General features: G+C 29.9%; 3 protein-coding genes across 4 annotated transcripts; all 3 read left to right on the top strand.

Moving 5' to 3' along the window:
- The first annotated feature begins 9,243 nt into the window (after nucleotides 1-9,243).
- LOC108322890 (bidirectional sugar transporter SWEET4) lies at nucleotides 9,244-12,401 on the top strand. The gene is made up of 5 exons (XM_052869271.1): nucleotides 9,244-9,462; nucleotides 9,554-9,590; nucleotides 11,096-11,474; nucleotides 11,858-11,977; nucleotides 12,073-12,401. The coding sequence occupies exons 1-5, from the start codon at nucleotides 9,420-9,422 to the stop codon at nucleotides 12,241-12,243; spliced, it is 750 nt and encodes a 249-aa protein (XP_052725231.1). The 5' UTR covers nucleotides 9,244-9,419; the 3' UTR covers nucleotides 12,244-12,401.
- A 3,661-nt stretch (nucleotides 12,402-16,062) lies between these two features.
- Nucleotides 16,063-17,814, top strand: LOC108322891 (proline dehydrogenase 2, mitochondrial). The gene is made up of 4 exons (XM_017555178.1): nucleotides 16,063-16,554; nucleotides 16,694-17,339; nucleotides 17,435-17,675; nucleotides 17,775-17,814. Exons 1-4 carry the CDS (start codon nucleotides 16,063-16,065, stop codon nucleotides 17,812-17,814), a joined length of 1,419 nt encoding a protein of 472 aa, XP_017410667.1.
- Nucleotides 17,815-19,307: 1,493 nt separating this feature from the next.
- Nucleotides 19,308-25,748, top strand: LOC108322916 (uncharacterized). Of its 2 annotated transcripts, none has more exons than XM_017555214.2 (13): nucleotides 19,308-19,507; nucleotides 19,602-19,797; nucleotides 19,884-19,970; nucleotides 20,305-20,379; nucleotides 20,597-20,694; nucleotides 21,194-21,437; nucleotides 22,067-22,185; nucleotides 22,506-22,740; nucleotides 23,233-23,349; nucleotides 23,919-23,981; nucleotides 24,058-24,231; nucleotides 24,371-24,423; nucleotides 25,242-25,748. In XM_017555214.2, the coding sequence occupies exons 1-13, from the start codon at nucleotides 19,403-19,405 to the stop codon at nucleotides 25,380-25,382; spliced, it is 1,707 nt and encodes a 568-aa protein (XP_017410703.2). In that variant the 5' UTR covers nucleotides 19,308-19,402; the 3' UTR covers nucleotides 25,383-25,748. The 2 variants fall into 2 exon arrangements, with proteins under 2 accessions (XP_017410703.2, XP_017410702.2); XM_017555213.2 differs by having other exon boundaries at nucleotides 24,368-24,423; nucleotides 25,242-25,747.
- Nucleotides 25,749-26,049: the final 301 nt, after the last annotated feature.

Raw genomic sequence — 26,049 nt, 5'->3', positions numbered from 1 at the left:
TCTTTCGTGCGCCGAGCCTGCAAAATTTTAATTTTTTTGGTTCCCGGATTACGCCAATGTCGGTGCCTGAGGCATGCGAATTTCTCGTGATCTCTTTATGGTGATTGTGAACTACTTCAACATGTGAAAATCCACTTGAACGAACCGTGATTCCAATGTAGTTTCTTGAGATTCTTGTTGCACCCATACACTTTTTTTCTTTCGTTCAGGTCGGATGTGTGGGGACCCTATCAACGGTATTAGTTTGCTAAGAAAGGCAAATTTTAATAAAAGTGATTGACAGATAGAGCAATCTGTTTTTCGGTTTTTTAAATCAAGCTCCTTTATCTATTTATTTTTATTCTATTTTTACTTTGTTACTACTTTATCTGGCATGCATCAAGCATTTTTTTTCTCCTTTCCTCATAGAAAGGAAAGAACACACCATGCACAGATCACACGTGTGGGGAAGGAAAGAAAAAATTATTTTTAGTCATGGATAATTTAGTCTAATCATATTATAAAAGCTTTTCAAACAGTTTCTTATAATGTTGAAGCACCAAAATAATTCGAGATAAAATGTTCCAAACTTTTGTATTTCATGATGAATAATGCATACCATTATCAAGATTAAAAGAAAGTCGATTTCAAATAAAATATAACCGATATTACAAAATTTCCCTAAAATCTTAAATTGCTATATTGATGAAATTCATTGATTTTTATAAAAATAATTTAATATGCATATTTGGAGTATATTTTGTAGGTTGATAGAGTAATTTTTTTTTAAGGAAATAATATCTTAAATTTAAGATAGAAAAGGTGTTCTTACTAAAATAATTTATTAAGAAGAATAGCAGAAAGACAAGTGAGGTGAGATGTGAAGCAATTTTCACAACACAAGATTTTTGCCTGAAAAGGGTTGGCATCATTATTGAAAGAAAAGAGGTTTCCACCACCTTAACTTGTCCAATTCTTCATTCATATTTCTTTTTCGGCTACATTGCTCTTTCAACAGCATTCATGATGTAACTAATATTTTATTGGGCCTCCTCACCCTATTTAAGTTGTTATACTTTTGTATCTGGACACCTCAAAATGCTTCGGGATGGATTATTGAACCAAGGAGTGGTGAACATGTTAGACCCCGATGACATTGATTAATTAAAAAGATCAATTAATAATGATACTTATATTGTAGTGAGAATATTACTAATTAATTAAATTTAATTATTAATTTAATTTCTATATTTAGGTCTATACAAATCAATAAACTCGTCTTTATGGATATTGTTTAAATTCTTCCCCGTTTTGATAGAGAATATTTACATTGACTAGTTATGAATAATATGAGGTGTTTTCAATACGTTATGAAAATGGAGATGTACATATCCTCTTGTCCCCATCACTCTCCTAATACTCATCTCCACCATCATTTCTCTATCCATTTAAATTACTAAAATTATATATATATATATATATATATATATATATATATATATATATAATTCTTAATTTTTAGTTTTATAATTTTTTTATTGATTTCATTCAAATGGTGTAATATAGTTGTTAGTTATAATTTTTATAACTCAAATCACCACACCTCATCCTCCACATTACGTACCATCTCTGTTTGTTTCTTTCTTTTTTATCACACACAACCTTTCCATCTCCACCTTATAAAATCTTCATCTTCTCCCTTCTTCAACCTCTCTATCACCACCATTCTTAACACCTCCATGACCACCCATAAGCATCATCATTTTCATCATCCTCATTTTTCTTAACAAAAGACACTTGAGAATAAAATGACTTGTGTACCGTATGCATCGATCGGTCAACGCAATCCCAAAACAAGCTGTCAGTCAACTCTCCAAAACAACGTAAACTGATTAGTCACTAACAACATTAGTAACCAATCGATATCACGCATGTCACGAATACCTCAAGATTATTAGTAAGGTAAAACATGCTTATAAGACATTGAGCTGTAATTGGACCAACCCTAAACAAAAGTCAATTTCAAAACTATAAATACAAAGGTAAAGTAAGGAGGTATGTAATTTTATTTATTGGACATTTAAGACTTAACTTTGATAACCAATTGATATAACTGAAAAATGACTTGAGCATCAGAGTGTCTTTGACAAATATCCACCCGCTCAAATTCGAACCTTAATGAAGAAAACTCGATAAGATCTTAGAAGAAGAAAGATAAGCTAAGCGAAGTGAAATGACTTAAAGTGTAAATGTATAGTTCTCGACTTTACCAACCAAAATAATTAGTAAAAAGAGCATTGGAAAAGAAGATAGAGGAGAGGTGGAGAAGATAATAGCATTATAAATGCATTCCAAATTTGATATTATGAAAGCTAAAATTTACATATACAGCTCCTTTTTTTAATATATTTAACACATATGAAATGTATTACTTTTATTAATTTCAAATGAATATTTCAAAAGATATTTTCTTCTCAAAAATATCTTTTGAAATATTTATTTTAGAATATATATTTAATTTTTTGGAATGGGTGTTTTAGAAAATAAATATCTTCACATAGTAAAATAGTTTTTTTTATTATCTTCTCACTTGAAAGATTGGTATAATCATGCAATGTATCTAAATCACATTTCATCTCATCCTAAAATCTATCCTCACGCCTTTGTTTTTTACTATGATTGTCGTTTCCACGAATTGAATGCTCATGGGGTCAAGCTAGTTCTTTACTTAGTGCAAAGTCAAAAAACAAAATGAAATTCATGGAAGAATATTGGAAGGGGAAGTCGCTGTACACAAAAAAGGAGAATAAAATACGTAAAAGGATGAAATAGAATGGAATACAATCTGCCATAATTATTTAAGTAATGAAATTATAATTAACCTAGGTAGTGCCTATAATTTTCTATTTTCTGCTACAAAATAAACGGTTAGATTTTATTCTTATATTCTTATATGTTGTGTTGTGTTACCACTTCGTTAACTTCTGAAGGATAACGGAAGCTTCAAATTTAAAATAATAGATGCTTCAATGAAAAGCCAATTTGATTTTGTCTACTTTTATTTTTTTTTAATCAATAATCACAGAAGTAATTTTTTCTCTTAATTTGTTATGTGCATGCATTAAGCAGATAAAATGTGCCTTTTTGTGTGTCAAGAAAAGTTATCTTCTTACTATTTCACGACCATGGAAAATCGCAATCACCAATTTTTCCTTAATTATACTTTTATCCGACAATCTCACCTAACGTTATCTCCTCTTCTATTTGTGTATCACCAAATCGTTATAGTTTAATATAATCTTTTGTAACTTATTTTTATCTCTAAATTAAAGTAAAAGTCAATATATTCTTGCACCAGTATTCTAGAGACAAATTACTCCTCTCTATATTAAATTAAAGCTATGATCTTGAGAATAATAATTTTTCGATTGTTTTCTATAGTTTTGTTTTATATTTTATTCCTATAAAATAAAAAAATTTTACTTATTTATTTATATTATTATATGACATATGATTACTTATGTATTTATATATATACTTGTGTATTTGTGTTTGTATATGTATGTACTTCTATGTATGTACATATCTATATGTGTATATATGTTTGAGATACTTTTATTTTTTTTTAAGTGTTATATTTTGAATAATAATTTGTAAATATTTAGTGTATTTTTTATATATTTTTATTTTCTTTTAAATATAATATTTTGAAAAACACTTTGTAAATATTTGGTGTTTTTTAGATACTCTCATTTTCTTTTGAATATACGTGTCATTTTTGGTCCAAAATTACTCTACAATCAATAATAATAATCATAAACACTAACATGGACTAATCACAGAATGACACGTAGATAATGTTAAAATGTTGTCAAAAAAGTATGATTATCCTTTTTTTTATATGTTATGTTTTGAAGAACACTTATAAATATTTTGTTTTTTTTTTACTTTGAGAGATTCAAAATACAATGTATGTATATATTTTTAATTATAAAACGTTTCGGACTTTAAGTAGCACTTTGTTCTTACAAAACGTTTTTCTCACCGTAACGACATACAATATTTATTTAAACAATACTTAATCTAATGTTTTTGGTGAGTTATTAAAGAATGGAATTTAATCTGAAAATGCCTTAGATGAATTATTCAACTAAAAGAGTAATTAATTTATTTAGGAATATACTATTAACCCATTTTTAGATTTTATATAAACAATTAACGAATCTCTTTTTCATTTTAGGCATCACAATGACAGTGTGTATATAGGAGAATAAAAGTTAATGCATGCACTAAATAGCAGAGTTAGGTTTTATTTGTTTGGATTAACAATATCTAATAAAGGGAAATCAACTAAATGAGATGGGACACGTGCCTAATAGATAGGTTCTGCAATTTCACATCTTTTCCACTAACCTATGTAATCATCTCTAATTTTCTTATTTAAAAAAAATACACATCCTTATCAATATTATTATAAAAATATTTTTAATCACATAAATGATACCAATCCTACATAATCGGATGCAATAATTTAAGAGGAATAATCCCAAATATCATTCATGCATTGTTTGTAACATTCAGCTTTTCAAGTGCATTCCTTTTAGCTAGGAGATATTTCAATTTTTATTTAATTTATACATTTTTTGACACACAAATTTGATTTATGTTGTTCTTTTGATTTTTGAGATGAAAATACTGTTTAAGATTCTTGTTAATGTCAACATTTGTTGTCGCATGTGTGCTTTTGTGGCATTGTCACGAGGAATATCTATTTCTCTCTATATATAGCTATTATAGATATATAAAATATGAAATCTTTTTATTTCCAAATCTGTTTTTTTATTTAATTTTAAATTAACAACTTAGATTAATAATAATGAAATATACTTAATTTTTGTATAAAAATAATATTAGATTTAAGTTTTTTTTTTAGTTTTAACGTAAAACTATAATTCATTTCAAAGTTTGACAGAGTTAATATCTTAAAGTTTAAAAATAATTAGATATAATTTTTCTAATCTAATTGTATTAAATTTTATTAGCATGTTAACGATGTTTTAGGTTGAAATTTAAATTGTTTATTTCGTTTGAAATTTTTTAACTCAAATGTTGATGATGTTAATATAATTATATTCATTCATTTTTAATAATATTTAATGTTGTTATGTTAAAATAATTGTATTTATTTATTTTTAAAATTTTAAAATTAAATATATAAAAATTTGTAACATAAATAAATTTTAATTTCACTTAAAGTTTAGAAATTCGAACATATTTAATTTTTAATAAAAATATGTATATAATCATTGATATATATTATAATTCAACTTTTTCTTTTAAAGTATCTCATGAATTTTAAAACAATATTAAAATGTAAAGGTACAAAGGGTAAAAATATCATTAAGTAAAAATTAAAATTAATCTATCTATCTAATTTAATTTCTCAATTTTAAAATTACGTGAATTTAATCATTTTAATCAAATTTAGTTATATTTATTTGTTTTATAATAACATTTGAGTTATTTATACCATTTTACACATTTTCGATTTAACATTAGCCGAACATTTAAAACATAAAATAAATTTAACAAAATTTGGTTAGAATGACTGAACTTATACATTTCTAAAGTGAATGGACTAAATTAAGTCAAAGTTTTAAACTAATTTTAATTTTCATAACAACTAAAAATATATTTAATAAAAAAATAATATTACATTAAGAAGTTTAAGATATATTTAAAACTTCATAATATCTTATCTAATTCAAAAGTAACGTTTTAATATTTATAAATTTGTGCATATATTTTAAATTTAAATTTTTGTTTAAATTACTTTTATAACTAATAGTAATATTTTATTTTATCCATTAAAACATTAATTTATCAAACATATCAAGAGTTACTAACTTGTATAAATTTCCATCTCAAATTCCTTGTTTATTATTATCATCTTTTCTCTAATTCAAACAACTTCACATTCATTTTCTTTTTTCTTTCAAATCCAAAACTAGCCTAAATGACTATGAAACCTACCCAGGTATATATGTACATGATCTAAAGGAAATAACGTGATACAACATGCATATCCCAAACACTCTCAAAGAACATTACAAGACAAATTGGTGGAAACCAAGGTTCATAACTTTGTAAGCTAAATTTACGGGTATGAACAAAGTTAAATCCACTGAATTTTGAGAAAAAAAAGAGAGGAATCAATGGATAATAGAGTAAATTTTATAGCCTAAGGTGCGCAGAATCGATACTTTGGTTAGTGGAGCCTAAGGAATTTCTGTTTGCAGGTGGAATTGTTGGAAAGGAATTCTCTACTTGCAGAGGTGGAATTAGACGTCAGTGTCTCATACTAAATCAACACAAGCACAACATCATGCATCAACACCACATCTCCCCTTTTATTTTATAGGCAAAAACATATCAATATCTCTATCAATGCATTTGCCTACTGGCACCTATCAAATTCATCATCATCTACAACTTCACTGTTCATACTCTATGGTTTTACTTTCACTTTCAGCTAACCAAAATAAAACTCACTTCTTCAAAAATACATTCATAAAGTGAATGCTATATTAATTTTAATTCAGTTAGTCAACTAGGTAATTGTTTAAAATATTACTGTGTAATATTACGATAAAACATATTTAATTAACTTGAACGTTGAAATATCTTTGAGAGACACCGTCCGCTTGACCTCATACTGAGAGAAAAAAATTAAGAACTATTACAACGAAACTCAAGATAACGTTAAAAGACTAACATAAAAGTGTAAAGAAATAACATCTCAATCCCACTTCCCAAACAATGATGAAAGATTTGGTGAATTATGGTTTATTTGACTTAATCTAAAATGTTTTGTTTTGTTTCTTAATCTATATATCGTTGATTGATTATGAAGGATGAACTTTGCTTAATTACCACTCTCTAATTACAAATTTATGAGGTTTGAAAATTAATCACGGAGGTTAACAAAATTGCAAAAAGAAACACGTCCTTTCCAAATTATTTCAAATGGGTCTCTCGGTTTGAGAAAGAAGACTTTATATTAGGTATGTTTCTATTTCCGATCGTCTTCTTAACCAATTTTCAAAATTATTCATACTTTTGTCTGTTTAAAGATTGCAATTAAGTTCAAATAGTTGGCAAATTTCATTGTCCAACAATAAATTTACCAAATGAATTGAAGGTTGTGTGGAGTTATTGATATAGTGGTTTGAACCTAAGTAGAGAGGACTTTTATTTGATAATTAGTGAACCGTGAGTAAAAGAATGAGGAATTGTTATTGTAAAGTAAGTTTAAGGACTATAATCCTTTCATAATCTGCTCTGTGATTACGATGAAAAGAGAAAAAGAAATAGACCATTTTCATTAAATATAATTAGTGCGGGTATAATTAATGAAATCTGTACATCAAAATTTTACAAAATTAATTTTATTTTATTAATAGATATAAATTACTTGTAAAACTATTAATTAAAGACGTACTATTCAATAAAGTCAAGTCTACATTTCATTGTATAAAAAGTACTTCCATACTATTTCTTATCATAAAATTAATGAATTTAATAGAGGCTTGCTATTTTTTATTTAAAAATTAATTTTTTTTTCTGAATTATCGTCAAGTTAAAATTTGTATTTGTTTGAAACTTTAATATATTTGAAGTTAAATTTAAAAAATAAATATATATAATCTTTTTAAGTTAATTACGTTTTTAACATGTTAAATATGTTTTCTAACTGATATTAAAAGAGAAACATATTAAATGAGTTAAAAAAAATTGTATTTGTTTGAAACTTTAATATATTTGAAGTTAAATTTTAAAAATAAATATATATAATCTTTTTAAGTTAATTACGTTTTTAACATGTTAAATATGTTTTCTAACTGATATTAAATGAGATAAAAAAAATTGTATTTGTTTGAAACTTTAATATATTTGAAGTTAAATTTTAAATATATATATATATATATATATATATATATATAATTTTTTTAAGTTAATTACGTTTTTAACATGTTAAATATGTTTTCTAACTGATATTAAAAGAGAAACATATTAAATGAGATAAAAAAAATTTATTTGTTTGAAACTTTAATATATTTGAAGTTAAATTTTAAATATATATATATATATATATATATATATATATATATATATATATAATCTTTTTAAGTTAATTACGTTTTTAACATGTTAAATATGTTTTCTAACTGATATTAAAAGAGAAACGTATTAAATGAGATAAAAAAATTGTATTTGTTTGAAACTTTAATATATTTGAAGTTAAATTTTAAAAATACATATATATATATATATATATATATAATCTTTTTAAGTTAATTACGTTTTTAACATGTTAAATATGTTTTGTAACTGATATTAAAAGAGAAACATATTAAACGAGATAAAAAAGTTAAATATTAACATGAAACATTTAACATGTTAAATTTAACATAATTAGATTAAAAGTATAATATTTATTATTTTTTAAATTTAGGATTAAAATGCATCCAAATTTAAAGATTAAAAACAATGATATTTGTTTATTTTATGGTTGTGATAGAAATTTGTGTTGTTATGACTGTGGCGACGGCTGAGTGGGATCATGTAACAGCTCCAATTTAAGAAGACTTTCGGGCCAATTGACACGGAAACAAACACAACAAATTAGCAAAATGTGTTTGGAATTATAGAATACTTTTTCTATTGTATTATGTTTGTTACAAAAAAAGTAATATATAAGAAAAGTAATGTAAAGTTCCATTTTTAATATTAATCATAATATTTTATATATGTTATAATATGCAACATAATTATTATTATATTATTTAGATTATTAAATTATATTAATCAATTTTGAAACTTTTGTGAATTTATACAGACATTTTTATTTATTTATACATTTTAGTTTTCTTAATTGATAAAAACATAAGTACAGTACCCTTATGCATGCTAGATGCTTACGCATTTTAAAGAGTGGTTAGACATTTGCCATGCAAAGATATATAGATGCTTTTTTGTCTCATTAATTGTTTGAAAATATTAAATTTTATATTTTTTATTCTTATTACATGTATGTATTTTCATTACATAATATTTTGACAAAAAATGTAATCACAGGATTCATTTAAAGTAAAAAGGCACAACAGTAACGTGGTGTTTTGTATTATATTGTAAAGCAAATCAGACATACTTGTCTCTCATTCCTGGCTCTATTTAAGGAGCAGAAAACTTACAGGTGTTGCAAGAGAGCTGTTTGGCAATCCAACACCAAAACTCCATTTACACAATAATTTCACTTTTATCGTATTCATCTTCTTTCGCCGATTCCTCAGGACATGTTTCAGTAACCAAACAACACTTTATCTCTCTCTCTCTCTTGTACTTTTTTTCTCCTGAAATTCTCTTCAGCTAACTGGAACATGGCAACAGCAGATATTGCTCGAACAGTGGTTGGCATCATAGGTGTCTGCTTCAACTTTAACTACTTAAACTTCCTTTTATTTGTTTTCTTTTTTCTTTTTTCTTATGAATAATATTTTTTTCTTAACTTCAGGAAACGTAATTTCTGGTGCCTTGTTTCTCTCCCCAGTGTAAGCTTCATCTTTCTGTCTTACCCTTTTATTATATACACGAAATGAACTGATCATGCAAATTACTCCTCCCATTCAATTACAGCACACAAATTGATGATTTTTTAATGCTGATAAATAAATCAAAACTGTGTTTTATTATTAGTCTTTCCAAAACATGCAGTGGTTGCCTGTGAAATATAATTATGGAGTTTTGTTTTTTTAATACATAAATTATGTACTTAATATGGGCTGAAATCGCACTGTGCCATTTTTTCATTGAAGAACCATTTTTTCATTGTTCAAACTCTGAAAACAGTAATAGTGCTATTTAATTACGTAAACTTTTTATTTTTAATGAAAAATACTACCCTGCGTTTCTTTCTTTTTTAAATTATTAAAATGATAAACACAAATCTTTTTTATATTATTCACCGTTAATGTTTTTATAATTAAGGTAATCCAATTGCACCGACTAGAGTTGCAATCTGGAGGCTGACCATACTCACACATGATTGAGTATATAACATGAAAATTGCATACCAGAAAGTGAGACCATAATCGATACTTTACAAAGATTCCCCGTATTTCCTTTCAAGGAAAATTTGTTCCTTTTAGATAATATATTTTTTATTAACGTTTTCATTTCCATTTTTATAATACATTGAAATTATTTGAAAAGAGAAAACTAAAAGATATTTAATAAGAAATCTATTCAAAATTATATTAAAAATAGAAAATATACTTTAATTTAAAGAAAAGAAATGGATGTTATATCACGTAGGAACAAAAGTAGGTATTAATACATATAGATGAAAAACATCAAAAGTTGGTTATAATGATCATACTATAATTAATAAAGTAATATATTTATATATATTGTCTAGTGTGTGTATATATATTGCTAATGGTCTTCGTAAAAGTTACATATTCCTTTTATTTTGAATTTTTTATTTTGTTTTATTTAATATATATATATATATATATATATATATATATATATATATATATATATATATATATATATATATATATATATATATATATATATATATATATATATATATATATGAAAACAAAGATTTTGTTCCCATTTAAATATTACCTAATGATGTATATTTATATTTATCACTTTTTATAAGTCAAAATTGGAATGATTACAATGATAAGATTGTTCGCGAATTATTAATTTGTTTGTATATTATTTTAAAGGATTTCTTAAACGAAAGTGTCTTATATTTATATAAATCTATCTCTGTCTCTTGTTTTTATTTAATTGTTTTATATTTAATTGTTTTTCATTTAATTGTTTTGAAAAGAAAATTACTTGTTCAACCTCAACAAAAATAAACAAAGTATGGGTTTTTATTCCCTCTTTCTAAAAACAAATAGATATTTAACCTTATTGTATGCACTGTCTATGTCAACCAAATAATTTTGGCTCCATTAAAACATCCTACAATCATATTATTAATACGAAATTCCAAGCTATTTTATTGATGATAATCTTGTACAAATTGACACAGGCCAACTTTTATCGAAATATGGAAGAAGCGATCAGTGGAGCAGTTCTCAGCAATCCCATACCTAGCTATGGTGGTGAACTGCATGGTTTGGACTCTGTACGGTCTACCCATGGTGCACCCTCACAGCATTCTGGTGGTAACCATTAATGGCTCTGGTTCTGTTCTTGCACTCATATTCATCGCACTCTTTTTGATCTACTCCGATGGAAAAAAGAGGCTCAAGGTTATCCTCTGCCTTTTGTTGGAACTTCTCTTCATTGCTGCTCTCACCTTTGTCACATTAACTCAAGTTCACACCTTCAAGAAACGCTCTGAAATTGTGGGAACAGTTTGCATTCTCTTCAATATCATGATGTATGCTTCACCCTTATCTGTCATGGTAATTTTCTTTCTATCTCTTGTTTTCGGTTTTTCCACAAGCTAGTCAAATTTATACTATAAATTACCAATCTATCTAGGTAAAAAAATTTCAAATTAAAAAATCGAAAAACTGCAGAGACTCATACGACTTCAAATATAAACGTCGCACTTTTACACGACTTCATCTGTCTCTGCACGACTTCATCTCTGATCACGGTGTCATGTTAGAGTGAACACGACTTCTTCATTTGAAATCGTATAAACCTCACGGATTATTTATTTCGTAATTTGAAAATTTTTTGAATGCTACAAATTTGCGAGTTTGGTGCAAAAACTTCTTTTCCATGCATTACCATGTTACTTAAAATATCAATATTACATGGTTGATTGTGTTCACTGCAGAAACTGGTGATCAAGACCAAGAGTGTGAAGTATATGCCCTTTTTCATCTCTCTCGCATCTTTTGGGAATGGCGTGGCTTGGACCACTTATGCTCTCATCCGTTTCGACCCATTCATCACTGTACATATAAATTATTTTTATTAATTTTAATTTTTAAAATTATCGTTTTAAATTAAATGAATAATAAATTCTTGGTATTATTCTTTGATTTTTAGATACCAAATGGGTTTGGGACATTGCTTGCGGTGGCTCAGCTGGTTTTGTATGCCACCTATTACAAGTCCACTCAGAGGCAGATAGCAGCAAGAAATGCCACAAAAGAGGTGAATTTGTCACATGTTATGGTGGGTAATGCTACCCAACCATCATCCAAGCCAAATCACTGATCATTGTTATTAATTTTGTACTCTCTGTTCTCTCCAATAAGAGATTTCCTCTGATGCAAGTTATTTCAATGTTTCTTAACAACGCTTATATATGAGTTTAAAATAGGATCCTGTATTTTAACAACTTTTATTAATATGAAAACTTTGTCATCGGCATTTTTAGTTGGGATGGGAGGTCATATAACATGTGTGTGCCAACAATAGATTGCTCGCATTTAGCGCATATAATCCCTAGAATAATGGTAAAGTAATATATGTTTATATTTATTTAACACATGCTATAAAGATAAAATGATTATAAAATAATAAAATTTTGTACTTTTAGAAAAGAAAAAAGAATAAAAAGAAAAGAGTATCAAATAGAGGTAAAGAAATTATCAGTTAAAATATCATTTTTCTAATTTCTATTGACTTAAATTCTTAAAAATCCAATAACACTACATGACACATTGTATGTGTTTCTTCTAAATAAATTGTTTATTTGCGTTTCTTATCCAGACTATCTAAAAGTAATTCGCTCATTTGGATCTAATTAATTTAAAAGTAGTTTTCTTATTTGTGTTTTTTCTTTGCTTCAACGTAGTTCAAAGTCATTTTATGTTCAACCAGCTTATACTTAAAAATTATAAATAATAAAATTATAAATATTACTTATTTTAAGAAATAGACTATAAAATCTATTATCTCTACTAGTTTAATTAAATAGAAATAAAGTTATTAAAATTTTACGCCTTAATATTTTAGACAAGAAAAAATTACAAAACAAAAAATTTCTTATGGTGGTGGCAAGCTGGTCCACAAACGCGGGCTAAATGTTATGTGAGGCCAAAATAAGACACACCAGTGCTCATTGTCATTCCTACTTTTAAAAAAAATTTATCGAAGAATCAAAAACTAATTATAATATATATATATATATATATATATATATATAAATATATATATAATATAAAACTTATTAAGGCAACGAGTTTTTTTTTATTTCTTTTCTTAATTATTGAAAAATTGATTTTATTTGTCTCAGTTAAGTTTGATAAAAATATAAATTATTTATTTAATTATAAATATAAATCTTATGATTCCGCAACTAGTAAAATAATATTTTATTTTCAAATATTTTAAATATTTTTACTTCTTTAATAGTTTATGTAAATATTTTTATTATAATAAGTGATATATGAGATGATAAGTGTTATGAACTTAAGTTTAAGTTTGTTGAAATAACATTATTAGAGTTAAAGTATATACTATAAAACTTGAAGTTTTATCATGATTTAATTTTTTAAAAACATTATCCTAGTTGAAGTTCTATAAGGAAAACGAAACCTCATTTCTAAAATTATTTTTCCATTATCCTAGTTGAGTAACTAAGGAAAATAGGGTTTTTATTCCCTTAGAGTTGAAATCTCATTTTCTTTCCCATGCAATATCAATATCTTAATTTTAAATCTGTTGACATAAATCATGGTCAATTACGACTTTATCCTAAAAGACATTTCATATACAACTTTATTCTAAAAGACATTTCATAAATTCGAGGACGAAAGTGTAGTTAGTTATTAAACTCTGTGAAACTATTAAATATGTTGAAATAGTTGATGTGGCATTTCTTTGTTATACTAAAATGTAACATGAATATTTATATCAATTGTTGACTAAAACTAATATATATTTAATAGTACATTGACTTTTACCATAATCAATGTACTTCGTGGTGTTCTTTTAAAAATTTGATTTATTTAAAATCTCCCTTAAAAAATCATATATGGTATTATATATATATATATATATATATATATATATATATATATATATATATATATATATAATATATATATATATTATACAACAAAATCAATTTTAAAATTCTTTTAAAACATTATACTAAAGTTCAATAATAAATTTTAAAAGTTTACTACCAAATGGATTCATATAGTAAATACTAAAGGCTATAATGATTTGCAATTTAACTTAATAAATAGGTTTAATCCTTTTCGACATCCCTATTTGTGTAGAAATGTCTCAGATAGGTCCTCGTTTTCAAAATGGTCCTTAATTTTGAAAATCGAGATCAATTGAGTCCTTCCCGTTAAGTTGGCTGGACGGCGTTAAAAAAATTGATGAGTGGGATGCTGAGATGACGAAATGTTACTGACGTGGTATTGACCTGGCTTAATGGTTTAGATTTAAAAAAGTGAAATTTGTAAATCAAAACGCAACGTTTTGATTTTTCCTCAGCCCCACTTATGCTGTTCCGCGTTGATACGGCTACGATTTTACTCTGGCCTGTTCGGAATACCGAATCGGACTGCCAGGAGCGGCCGAACAGGTCGGAGTCGTTGGAGAAGCCCGACCCCCACTGGTCGGAGTCGCAGGAGAGTCTCCCGTAGTTGACAAGCACAGTGCCGTTGTCGGCGATTGCGGCGGCGTCGTAGGAGGCCAGATCGGCTGCGAAGAGCTCAATGGAGGAGATCACTGGCAGGTCCGTGGCGAGGCTGTAGAAGCAAATTAGGGCTTCTGAGGAGAGGATTGTAGCGAAGAGGTTGGCGTAGGCGCCATCGCGGGCGAGGGACGGGGGCCACGGGGAGCGCCAGGAGAATACGACAGTGGAGGCGACGGCGACGTCGAAGGAGGGAGGGTGGGACCTGCCGTCGTAGAAGCGGGAGGGAGGGAGGGAAGGGATGGCGTAGCAGTTCTTCTTGCCGGAGGAGATTGGGAAGAAGCGGAGAGTCTTCTCGTGCGCATGGTGGAAGTTAAGCGGCTCCGACACGATCCCGGTGGCGCCACTACTGAAGTACCGGTCCAACAGCCACGTGGTGTTGAACGGATCCGTGGTGTTCGTCGGACTTCCACAGTCGATGTGATACGACAAACCGTGGTGTTCGTCGGACTTTCACTTTTTTAAATCTAAAAAACTTACCATTAAGCCAGGTCAATGCCACGTCAGTAACATTTCGTCATCTCAGCATCCCACTCATCAATTTTTTTAACGCCGTCCAACCAACTTAACGGGAAGGACTCAATTGATCTCAATTTTCAAAATTAAGGACCATTTTGATACACTTTAGAAAACGATGACCTATCTGAGACATTCATACACAAATAGGAATGTCGAAAAGGATTAAACCTAATAAATAATAAGATGACACATAACAACCACAAAGTTTTAATTGCGCAAGAATAAACGTATGTTTCTTATATCTGTTTCAGATTGTGAATATAGTGTAAGAGTTTACAGCACTCATTTTTATCTCGGTAGTCAAACTTAGAATATGAATTGGCCAATGTGAACACACACAAATAGATAACAATGTGCATCTCTAAATTTATATACATATATTTAACATTTTTAATTCACACTTTCTCTATTCTATATCGACTAAATGTATTTGGAGTTCTATTTTTGTTCTTTTTAATGACATGTCTTAGAAAAAAAAGATAGTTTTAAAATAAATCAACTAACAATAGAAAATGCGAAAAATATGTTAATAAATACATTTCTAGTGCTCCATATATTCTAAGAAGTGATTACATCGAATTTTGTTGGCATTACTATTAAAGGTTTGGAAAGAAAAAATTAATATATAGTTTACTAAAAATGAAGACATAGACCAAGTTGACTACCCTAATCTTATCGCATGCACACATGCAACTTACCCAACTTAACGTTTAAGCGTTGTAGTTTCCTTTATCGTACCAATCTTCTCAGGTTATGGCACTTATAAAACATTACATCATTTGTTCTCTCATTTTCAGACACAACACAACAAACAAAACACACGTTAATTTTTTCAGCAACAACAAACACCTTCATCAAAAATGGCATTCCGGGTGCTCTCTCGAAGAATCCTCAATAACATTCATTGCAGCGCCGCAATGAAGCCCCGGAATACTTGCCGTACCTCCCTCTCCACCGCCTCTGCGGCGACGACACTAAACTTAGAGGACGTAGAGCAGCTCTTTGGGTCGGTGTCGACGAAACAGTTGCTCCGATCCTCTGCTATACAACATGCAATGGCGGTGGATTGCATGGTGGACTTGGGAATATGGGTGACGAAGTTGAAGGTGTTTGAGAGTGGAATGCTGAGAGATCTCGTGATGACCACCATGCGCCACACGTTATACGCCAACTATTGCGGCGGCGAGGATGCTGCCGCCGCCGGGAGGAGCATACTGGCGCTGAACGATACCGGGCTGCGTAGCATGCTGGCTTATGGGGCGGAAGATGCACTCGACAATGAGGGGTGTGATGAGAATCTTCAAGGGTTCCTTCACAGTGTTGAGTTTACCAAATCCCTTCCACCATCCTCTGTAAGTGCCTTTATTTGTAGGCCTACTGCTACATTGCACTACTATTTTGTAATTTCTTTTATGTATATTTTTCGTTAGTTTTTCTTTGTGCCTTGTAATGTGTAATTTACGGAGGCTGGTTTAATTTTTGATGCGATAGGTGAGCTTTGTTGTTGTGAAAATCACTGCAATATGTCCCATGGTATTGTTAGAAAGACTTAGTGACCTTCTACGATGGCAGAAGAAAGACCCTTCATTCGTTTTGCCATGGAAGCAAGATTCCTTCCCAATTTTTGCAGAATCTAGCCCTTTGTACCACACACAGAAAAGACCAGAGCCCCTGACCCCTGAAGAAGAGAGTGATCTTCAACTTGTCAACCAAAGACTCCTTAAACTTTGCCAAAAATGTGAGGAAGCTAATGTTCCTTTGTTGGTCGATGCTGAAGACACCACTGTTCAGCCAGCTATTGATTACTTCACATACTCTTCTGCAATCATGCACAACAAGGATAACAAGCCCATTGTGTTTGGAACCGTTCAAACTTACCTGAAAGATGCCAAGGAGAGGTTGTTGCTGACAACAACAGCAGCAGAGAAAATGGGAGTTCCAATGGGGTTGAAATTGGTGAGGGGTGCTTACATGTCCAGAGAGAGTAAATTGGCCAAGTCTCTCGGATTTGCATCCCCAGTTCACAGTACCATTCAAGACACACACAATTGCTTCAATGATTGCTCATCATTTATGCTCGAGAGAGTTGCCAATGGACCTGGTTCAGTTGTTCTTGCAACCCACAATATTGAATCTGGTATTACTCAATTTCTTATGACATAAAAGTTAAATTTTTATGAAAATCTTAGTATCCCAATTCAAGTGTTTGAGACTATTGACAATGATTTGCAGGCAAATTGGCTGTGGGAAAATCACATGAATTGGGAGTTGAAAAGGTGAATCAGAAGCTAGAATTTGCACAACTATATGGAATGTCAGAGGCACTTTCCTACGGGTTGAGCAATGCAGGGTTTCGGGTTAGCAAGTATATGCCATTCGGGCCAGTAGAAATGACTATGTCCTACCTCATTAGAAGAGCCGAAGAGAACAGAGGGGTTTTGGCTGCTTCAGGTTTTGATAGGCAATTGACTAGGTAAGCTAAATCTTTTATTCATTAGCCTCTTCACCCGTGAAATGAGAAATATTTTCTTTGATGTTACGCTAACAATAATCATAATTTCTTGGTGAACAGAAAGGAGTTGGCAAGGAGACTGAAAGCTTTAGTGTTCTAATTAATGCATGAAGCAGTGTTGCAGGATTCATTGACTTAGTATAAATTAGAAAGTTTTGTAATTTGATGGAACTGTGCATTCAGTGAAGTGAAATATGCATTGTATTGGTACTTTTGTTGGAAATGTAACTAAGCGTTTGTTCATGCAATGATCGTTTGCATAAATTAGGAAAGTATCAAGTTAGAAACTAATTATTTTAGTAATTAATATTTTGATAACTAATATTAAAGACTAATTTAGTGATCAATTCATAACTTAATTATAATTTTTATTTATAATAAATACTATTTTAAATATTAATAATTTTTAATTTATAAATTTATGTTTAAATTGGTTACAATAGTAACTAATTATATTTTGTCTTTAAAATTTGGTTATAGTTTAGACTTTTTTTTCTAGAGTTAGTTAATATAAATTTTAAGAAAACTAACATATAAAACATTATATATAAGAAAATCAACTTTCTCAATATAGCTTTAAATCAAGTTGGACTATTAATTTAATTTTAATACAAAAGATTTCTCACTGAAGGTATAACTAATTTTAAATTTTCCTTAAATTTAAATATTTTTAATAGAATATTTATTAAATTGTTTCCCGTGAACACATAAATTTTTTATATTTATGCATTAAGCTTTTTGAAGTTTAATTTTTTAATCAACGGATTGAGTGACTATTATATTATCTCATATCACAGTTTTGCTTATTTGTCTTCACTTATCACAAAAATAATTTTTTGTGCTTCATATAAAATAGTATTACTATTAGTATAAAATTACAAAACTAAAAGTAACTTTTTTTTAATAAAAAACTTATTGGATAATATGGAAGTCATTGAGACCAGATGTATTATTTTACATTATCCACAATGTTCTTTTTTTATTAACACCAATTTTTACGTAATACTTGAATAAAGACAAATATAATTAACTTTTGAATAAAAATGGTCGTATTGAATAAATTTACAGAAATGATGGGCGAAAAATAAACTACTAATTTTAATTTTAATTATTATACAATTTAGGATTAATATATTTTTGAAGAGTAAAATAGATGTTAGAGTGGTGCTCTTGTACTTTACTTATTTCACCTGCACCTCCCATTTTATACCTTTACACTTTATTTATTAAAATCAAATAAAAATTAATGATGAGTTAATTATTTTCTAACAAAATTATATCTATAATAAATTATATTATATACATGGTTTATAAAAGCAAACAAATATAAAAAGAAAAACATATAATTACATAATAATAAATATCAAAACAAATAATAATTAATAAAAAAATTAAATATTAATAATAATTAGTTAATAAATAATACTTAAATAAGTACGAATTATAACAATAACATTAAAAATTAAAAAAAAAACATAATAAGTGAAAAATTAAAATTTATGCATAATAAATATCATTTAAATAAATAAATAATTTCAACATTTATCCTCTGTGTTCCCGCGCTCCAACTCCGCGAATTCATCCGATGAAAGATTGAAGGGGGTTAGGGTCTTTAGAGAGCAAAGAGTGAAGAACACCGTCATTTTCCTCTACTTGCTCTGCATCTAAGTTCAGCTCCATCAGCGTGAATGGGGGACTCGAAACGCTGGACGGTGACCTACACAAAACACATTAAGCAGAAACGCAAGGTGTATCAAGATGGATTCCTAGAGTTCCACACTTCCACCAGCAAGGTATTGTATCCACTCTTTCTCCGCAAATTATCCAAAGTTTTCGAAATCAATTTTTGACGGGATATATAATCTGTTCTGCTCAATCGCTGTGCAGGTTTCTCTGTACGATGAGTGCGAGAAATTGTTGGAGTGTCGACTCTTGAAAAACGATGAAACTGTAATTTCTGGTGAATCGTTAGTTTTAAACGGTTACCTTGTGGAAATAGGCGATCAGGAGGGAGACAAAAAGCCTGAATGTGATTTGAATGTTGATAGGAGAAGCAGGAGTTTTTCAAGATTCAGGACTCCTGGTTTGAACTCTCTGATATACATTATTTTTCTTGTGAAGCATTTCACGTCCTCAATCTTATTTGCTGCTTATGTGTTTGTTTACGAGACTGTTCAAAACATACAAGAATGAATGAGAAGGAGAACGTCGGACGTGTGCGGAGACCTCTCAGTCCGTCACAAAAAGTTATCAGAGGTTAGTGACTTAATTTTCCAGGTTTTTGGCATCTAAGACTTTGTGAGTGTATGGTTATGCCCATAGAGTATGCTTTTAAATTTAAACTTAAACTATTTGAAAGTTCAAACTGTCATAATTTGGCTTCTATATCGTAAAGGAATAGATGAGGCATTTATTCATCATTCCTATAATTATCAAGTCTCATTTTGTGTGCTTCTGCTTATTCAATGTCGTGCCATTGATCTAGAGCGCTACAACGTACAAGTAATGTTGACAGTTTATTTGCTGTAGTTGTTTGAATGTTTTGCACTACGGTGTAGTTGGTTATGTATTGTAGTCGTAAAAATTGCAGAATTTAAGAGGAGAGAACTGGTTAAGTATGGATCACCAAAGATCAGTCAGCAGGCACAAAATCCTAGTATTGAAGGTTAGTGTCATTTAGTAAAACTTTAATTTAAATGCTGGGCTCATTCTGCGTTGCTTCTTTCAATTTATTGTCCTTGTGTAGAACATGGTAATGCAGCTTTTCCAAAGCTGTGATACAAAGTCAACCTGCCACTGATGGCAGGACATTATAATTTTGTGTAAGCAACTTCCATTTTTTTAATCTTCTAAATTTGTTATAATTTTCAATTTCCAATTAGAGTGGCATGTTTTATACACCACACAAGTGACTCAAAAGGCAAAGAAGTACCATGATGGTTTTTTACGATTAGTTCTTCGTGGATCCTGTGGGGCACAGGTGAGCTTTAGACATATTTCATTTATCAAAAACTCAAATTATGTTCTTCTGAGCGTATGATTGGTCAGGTCATTTTAATAGATGCGCTTTCTAGCCCATTTTATTCGTTTTCGTTCTGATAATATGATTTTTAGCAATTAATTCCCCCCAATCCCCCCTCCCTCCCCCCTTTCCGCATTGCATAAGATTTTGATTGCAATTAATAAGCCAATCAAAGTACACAAAATATTCCTATGAGTAGCCTCGTATTAGTTATTGTCAAGATTCAATGAAGGACACATGAATGGAGCAATTATTGAATGAACACAGTTTCCACAGGAAAAAGGCACAGCTAACAAAAACTCAGATGATACGAAAATATCTTTAACACAAGTGCACAACAGGCTTTATTATTATTTTAATATATCTTAACCTTATCAGTTATTGTCCCTAAACCTTCTGCTCATGTAAGAATTATTTTAATGAATGCTTAATACCTCTTTCTGTGAATATATTTCAGATTACGCTGTTTGACACAAGTAAGAAAGTCTTAGATAGCAGATTCCTGAAGAAAGATGATGTAATAAAACCCGGTGAATCAATTGCGTTTGATTCATATTTGATTGACATTGGTGAGCATCAAGGTGGTTGCTCACCAGATTCCAAAGTTCCTGGAGACAAATTTACTAATGTTGAGGGAACGCAGACGGACATACAGAAAACTTATCTCCAAACTGATACCCATGTAACTGTTGAAAAAAGGGGTAAGCACAAAATTATTGTGATACGAAAAGGTTACATACGGCCTGTTGTTTTTTGGCACTTCGGTTACTTTTCCTGTTTATTTATTTATTAATATTGGATGCTTATAGATAAATGTTATTATTATATCTGTTTTAAAATTGAAGGAAGAAAAGGTAAAAGAGAAAGAGGGAGATGTAGAATCTACAGTCTGTACATGCCAATGCTTCACATGATGTGCTCTAATGAGCTGATAATTATTTTCTAATCAAATCACAATGATGAATGCAACTATTCTATTTAGTCGACCATGTTGATCTAATATAGTGTATAACTGAATATACAGTGCATAATTTATGCTTTCGATTAACAGAACAGGAAATTGTAAGAAAAGCAAATCTATATTTAATATAGAGTTGTAAGAATTCATAAGCTCTGACGTGAGGGACGCCATTCACATGTATATATGCCTGACAACTATTACATATATCATTTTCTATCAATTCACTCAAAACAGTTAGAGAATCGCGAGCTCATCCTTTCTTGAATAATATGACCAATTTCATCCAGAGTCCCTTTTGTCAGAGGTTGCATTTGTTTTCTGTTTTGATTATCGTCATTGTTTTGACCTTCATTAAGTTTTCACTTGTAGATATCTTTCCTTTCAATTTAGCATGGCGGGTCCTGTACACTACCGAGTTAACTAAAAAAGCCAAGAAGTACCATGATGGTTTTTTACACATTGAACTTTGTGGATCATATGGAAAGCAGGTTAATTTTCGGCTTTTCACGCATGCTACAATTTTATTTTTTACCTTTTCAATCTGTCCTTTGTGCATCTCTTTTACTTTGAAACTGAATCCTTGGATGATCTTCTGTAGAGTTTATTTGGTTTTTTATTCCTATGAGTTCTTATTATTTGAATGAGCTTAATTGCCAAAATTTTTATATTAGTTTGCATGTTGATGTGGTAAAGGCTTAAAATTAAGCGCTTAACTAAGCTGTTCACTTAAATACACCCTTACTTTATATATGTGTGACAGAGTTACATGATTGATTATGCTTTCTGTAATTCGATGTTCTCTTTTCAGGTTGTTCTATATGATTTGAACAAAAGACCTTTACAACGCCGGTTCCTAAAGAAAGATGAAATTATAATGACAGGTGAATCGGTGTATTTTGATGGACATTTTGTTGAAGTAGGAGAACCTGAAGGAAGTCATCACTCTCCGGCGAAGTTAAGTGAAGGAGGGAATGGTGATAATGTTGAGAGGAGAGGACATGGGCAAAATGGCTACCGCAAGGTCAATCCATCTTCTGCTAAAGGTTATTCCTTGACTAATTAAAATATATCTGGTCTTAATTTTTATGAATGTACGACTTCCATTTATATCAGAAGTTTATTTCAAAATTTAAATGTAGAATAGTAATGATTCAGGAGCAGAGAAGAAATTCTGTTTTGCTTATATGCGTGTTTGGATGAATAACAACTTACTGCAACAAAATCTTTTTTTAATGTCAAGAAGCTTATTGAAATAAGAGTTGAAGGAGTTTACGGGAGTGGTAAGCTATTTTCATAAAGGTCTGATAAATTCCACTTAAGTTCTTCCAAAGCCCTTTATAAAGGGAAAAGCGTGGTAAATACAAACCTTAAAATAAGTAAAATTGTAAGACAAAAGAGAAGCTAGGAATGGGGAAATAATTGAGAATGAATGACGACAAAAGTCCATAAACAGACTCCTGGAAAGTAAGCAGAAAGTATGTCTGGAATGAGCTGTCGTTTTCTCTTTCTCAAAAGTTTATGGTTATGCCGTGCAGGAAAACCTCCGAGTGAACTCTGTCTGGGGAAAGGATCTGGATTGGATTGTCTGGTTACCGAACGAGAAGATATAAAACCAAACAGGATAACCCCACCAATCAAGCCTTTACGTGATGGTTAGTACTTATTAATTGCCTGCAGTCTTTAGTCTTAACACTCATCTTCATGTTTCATTTGCATCACTTTTTCCTTCCGTTTTCAATAGGAAGCTGGTACAGTTTTATTGATTTGCAAGCATTCTGTACAATAGTGATAATTGTTTTCTTCATAAATATGAATATGTTGATTCTTTTTATTCATTTGCATGCAATTTGTAGGATAGTGATAACGGCTTTCTTCATAAATGTGAAGATCCGACATTAGGATTAAGTTGATTCATGATTTCTAATACAAACGACGACTTTCAAATCATCTAATGTACTTGATTGATACTTTTTTCCATCTCTGTATAGTAGAATCGGCATCCGTAACTTTGAATTATGGGAACAAATAGAGGGAACAGATAAGTAGTTAATATTATTGTGTGGACTTTCTAAAATAGATAAGAGGTCCTATTGATATCTGTAAAACTGAATGGCCACTAGAAACCCTGTCATGACAGAGCCTAGGATGCGACGTGTGTTTGCTGATTTTAATATACTATTTCATCATTTCTACTTTGCAACTGATTTCTGCTACTTTGCAGCCGATCAAATACTGGCCATTTTACAGAATCCTAACCTGAAGCCTCGGGAGAGTTATGTAACAGGTTAGCCACGTAACCCAACTAGGTACAGAGGTCCCTTATGGTCTGATGATGACGTGATTATATGGGATTTCTATAGGAGGCCAATCGCCCAATGGGGGTCAAAATATTGGGGACAACGTATCAGCTACTGTTGCTAAATCCTGTCAAAATTTCGGGGATAAGGAATCAGCTGCGGCTGCGAAATCATGTCAAAATATTGGGGATAAGGAATCAGCTTCGACGAAATCCCTTGATATTACATTGTCTGGAGGTCAGTTTAGAATTGGTGGGCTTACTGGATTTCTAGCACAATAATTGTGATTTTCGGAGATATTTCTCAGCAGCTGTTCCTTGTTATGCTTGTTGAGATTGAGATATTTGTAATTCTTGGTTGTGGGGTTTTGCAGCAGCATGTAGCGGTGACAGTTTCCAATCTACCGAGAATGTCAAATTGTCCCACCAGGTATAGTCTCCCATTTTGTTTGCATTTTCTGAAAGTGACTTGTATTTCGTAAGTTAGTCTTTTGATGATTAGATATCATGTAGAGATTACTTGCAGATGATTCTTGGAATGTTTGAAGTGTTAGTGTTGATACACGTATTTCTATGTCACTTCGGGTAGATAAAATTGTTTGCATTGGAAATATATCTCCACTACATTCTTAGAACTTGAATCAATCAATGAATATCGTTGATGCACGGGGTTAGGAGTTCTAAAAACTATGAAGAGGCACTTGCATAGGTCCTATCATCAAAGAGATAAGTATCCACAAGTGAGTGATAATTTGAGTAGGCGTATCTGTTGGGAAGTGAATATTTATGGTTTCTAATAATTCTTTGTGTTATATAACGGAATATATCGTATAGGGGTTTGTAAGATTTTAAAATAGTACACTGTTGGGGGTTGGTTCTATAAGTTCATTGTATTATATTATTTTGTATGATGTGTTATGTTTGTATTTTCATAGACTATTCTTTGCCCGCATTCTTTTTCTAGGTTGGTATTTTTTGTACTATATATTTGAAAATTTATGATTAAATGAATTTGATTTCATTGCATTAAGACGGAATACTTGTGCAAGGTACATCGATTTTAGAACATAGAATATATCTCCATTCTACGTTGAGACTATAATTCTTTAATTCACGGGATTTCCGTAATCAGTCAAAACTGTGCTAACTAGAACATATTACTCGAAATTTCCTGAAATATAACACGGTTGGACATTTCATATTAGAGAAATCTTCATCTGTCTCAAATTTTGTCTTTTCAATATGTAGCCCTCTCAGAAGGATGCCCAGACAAATACGAATGAGAAGGATTCTGGTTATCAATCTTGCTTCATTACCAATGAAGAAAAGAGTGATGAGGAGTTTTCGTGTGAAAGGGAAACAATCCCAAGTTTTGAACTTGGATTTTAACCGGTAATGCATCTTCAAGGCATGCTATGCTTAATGTCCGCATTACTTCAGGTAAGTCGTAGACATCTATATTCTTGCTGCAACCCTCGGGTAGTTGGGTATGTCTTTTACTAAGGAAAGTATTGAGTATGTCATGTTGGGTCTATTGCATGCATTATTATTATTTTCACATGCCATGTTATATATCTCCTGTTTTTTTATCCTGGACATATTAGCTTTGTTATCTATGTAGTATATTCATTGCAAAAGTTCAATCTGACGAATGTGTTGAATGAAACCGAGTTCAAATGAGAAATTTTTAGATTCACAACAAAACTATTTTAAAGGTTGAAGTTAAAGCAAAGATTCCAACTACACTTGTATAATTCAAATATTATATATATTAATGAAAACATGTATACTATACTATGATAAAAAAAAAATTATTATCTTAACCATTATAAAAGTAAATTTAAGTAATTTTTACACTTTTATTGTAAGTTACTTTTATTTTTTATAAATTTTTTTATTATAAATAATTATTTTAATTTATAAGAATAGTTAAGTTTTAGAAGAAAATAAATATCTAAAAAAATAGTTAAATTTTAAAAAAAGAAACAGTCGCCTTAAAATAATTATTTTTATTTAAAAAATATTTAAAGAATAAAATTGACAAAATGTGTAGAGG

Source organism: Vigna angularis, chromosome 1 (genome assembly GCF_016808095.1).
Source record: "Vigna angularis cultivar LongXiaoDou No.4 chromosome 1, ASM1680809v1, whole genome shotgun sequence".
NCBI classification, from domain to species: Eukaryota; Viridiplantae; Streptophyta; class Magnoliopsida; order Fabales; family Fabaceae; genus Vigna; species Vigna angularis.
Note: the sequence above shows the minus strand (reverse complement) of the source record. Positions and strands in the feature narration are given on the sequence as shown.

What these genes read in the sequence shown, in the direction of transcription:
- LOC108322891 (XM_017555178.1), top strand. Translation starts at nt 16,063, where the DNA reads ATGGCATTCCGGGTGCTCTCTCGAAGAATCCTCAATAACATTCATTGC. An exon ending in AATCCCTTCCACCATCCTCT is followed by an intron (nt 16,555 to 16,693) that starts GTAAGTGCCTTT and finishes TTGATGCGATAG; the next exon opens with GTGAGCTTTGTTGTTGTGAA. An exon ending in AACCCACAATATTGAATCTG is followed by an intron (nt 17,340 to 17,434) that starts GTATTACTCAAT and finishes AATGATTTGCAG; the next exon opens with GCAAATTGGCTGTGGGAAAA.
- LOC108322890 (XM_052869271.1), top strand. Translation starts at nt 9,420, where the DNA reads ATGGCAACAGCAGATATTGCTCGAACAGTGGTTGGCATCATAG. An exon ending in GCCTTGTTTCTCTCCCCAGT is followed by an intron (nt 9,591 to 11,095) that starts GTAAGCTTCATC and finishes AAATTGACACAG; the next exon opens with GCCAACTTTTATCGAAATAT. An exon ending in GTTTCGACCCATTCATCACT is followed by an intron (nt 11,978 to 12,072) that starts GTACATATAAAT and finishes TTTGATTTTTAG; the next exon opens with ATACCAAATGGGTTTGGGAC.
- LOC108322916 (XM_017555213.2), top strand. Translation starts at nt 19,403, where the DNA reads ATGGGGGACTCGAAACGCTGGACGGTGACCTACACAAAACACATTAAG. An exon ending in TCCACACTTCCACCAGCAAG is followed by an intron (nt 19,508 to 19,601) that starts GTATTGTATCCA and finishes ATCGCTGTGCAG; the next exon opens with GTTTCTCTGTACGATGAGTG. An exon ending in ACAAAATCCTAGTATTGAAG is followed by an intron (nt 20,380 to 20,596) that starts GTTAGTGTCATT and finishes ATTTCCAATTAG; the next exon opens with AGTGGCATGTTTTATACACC.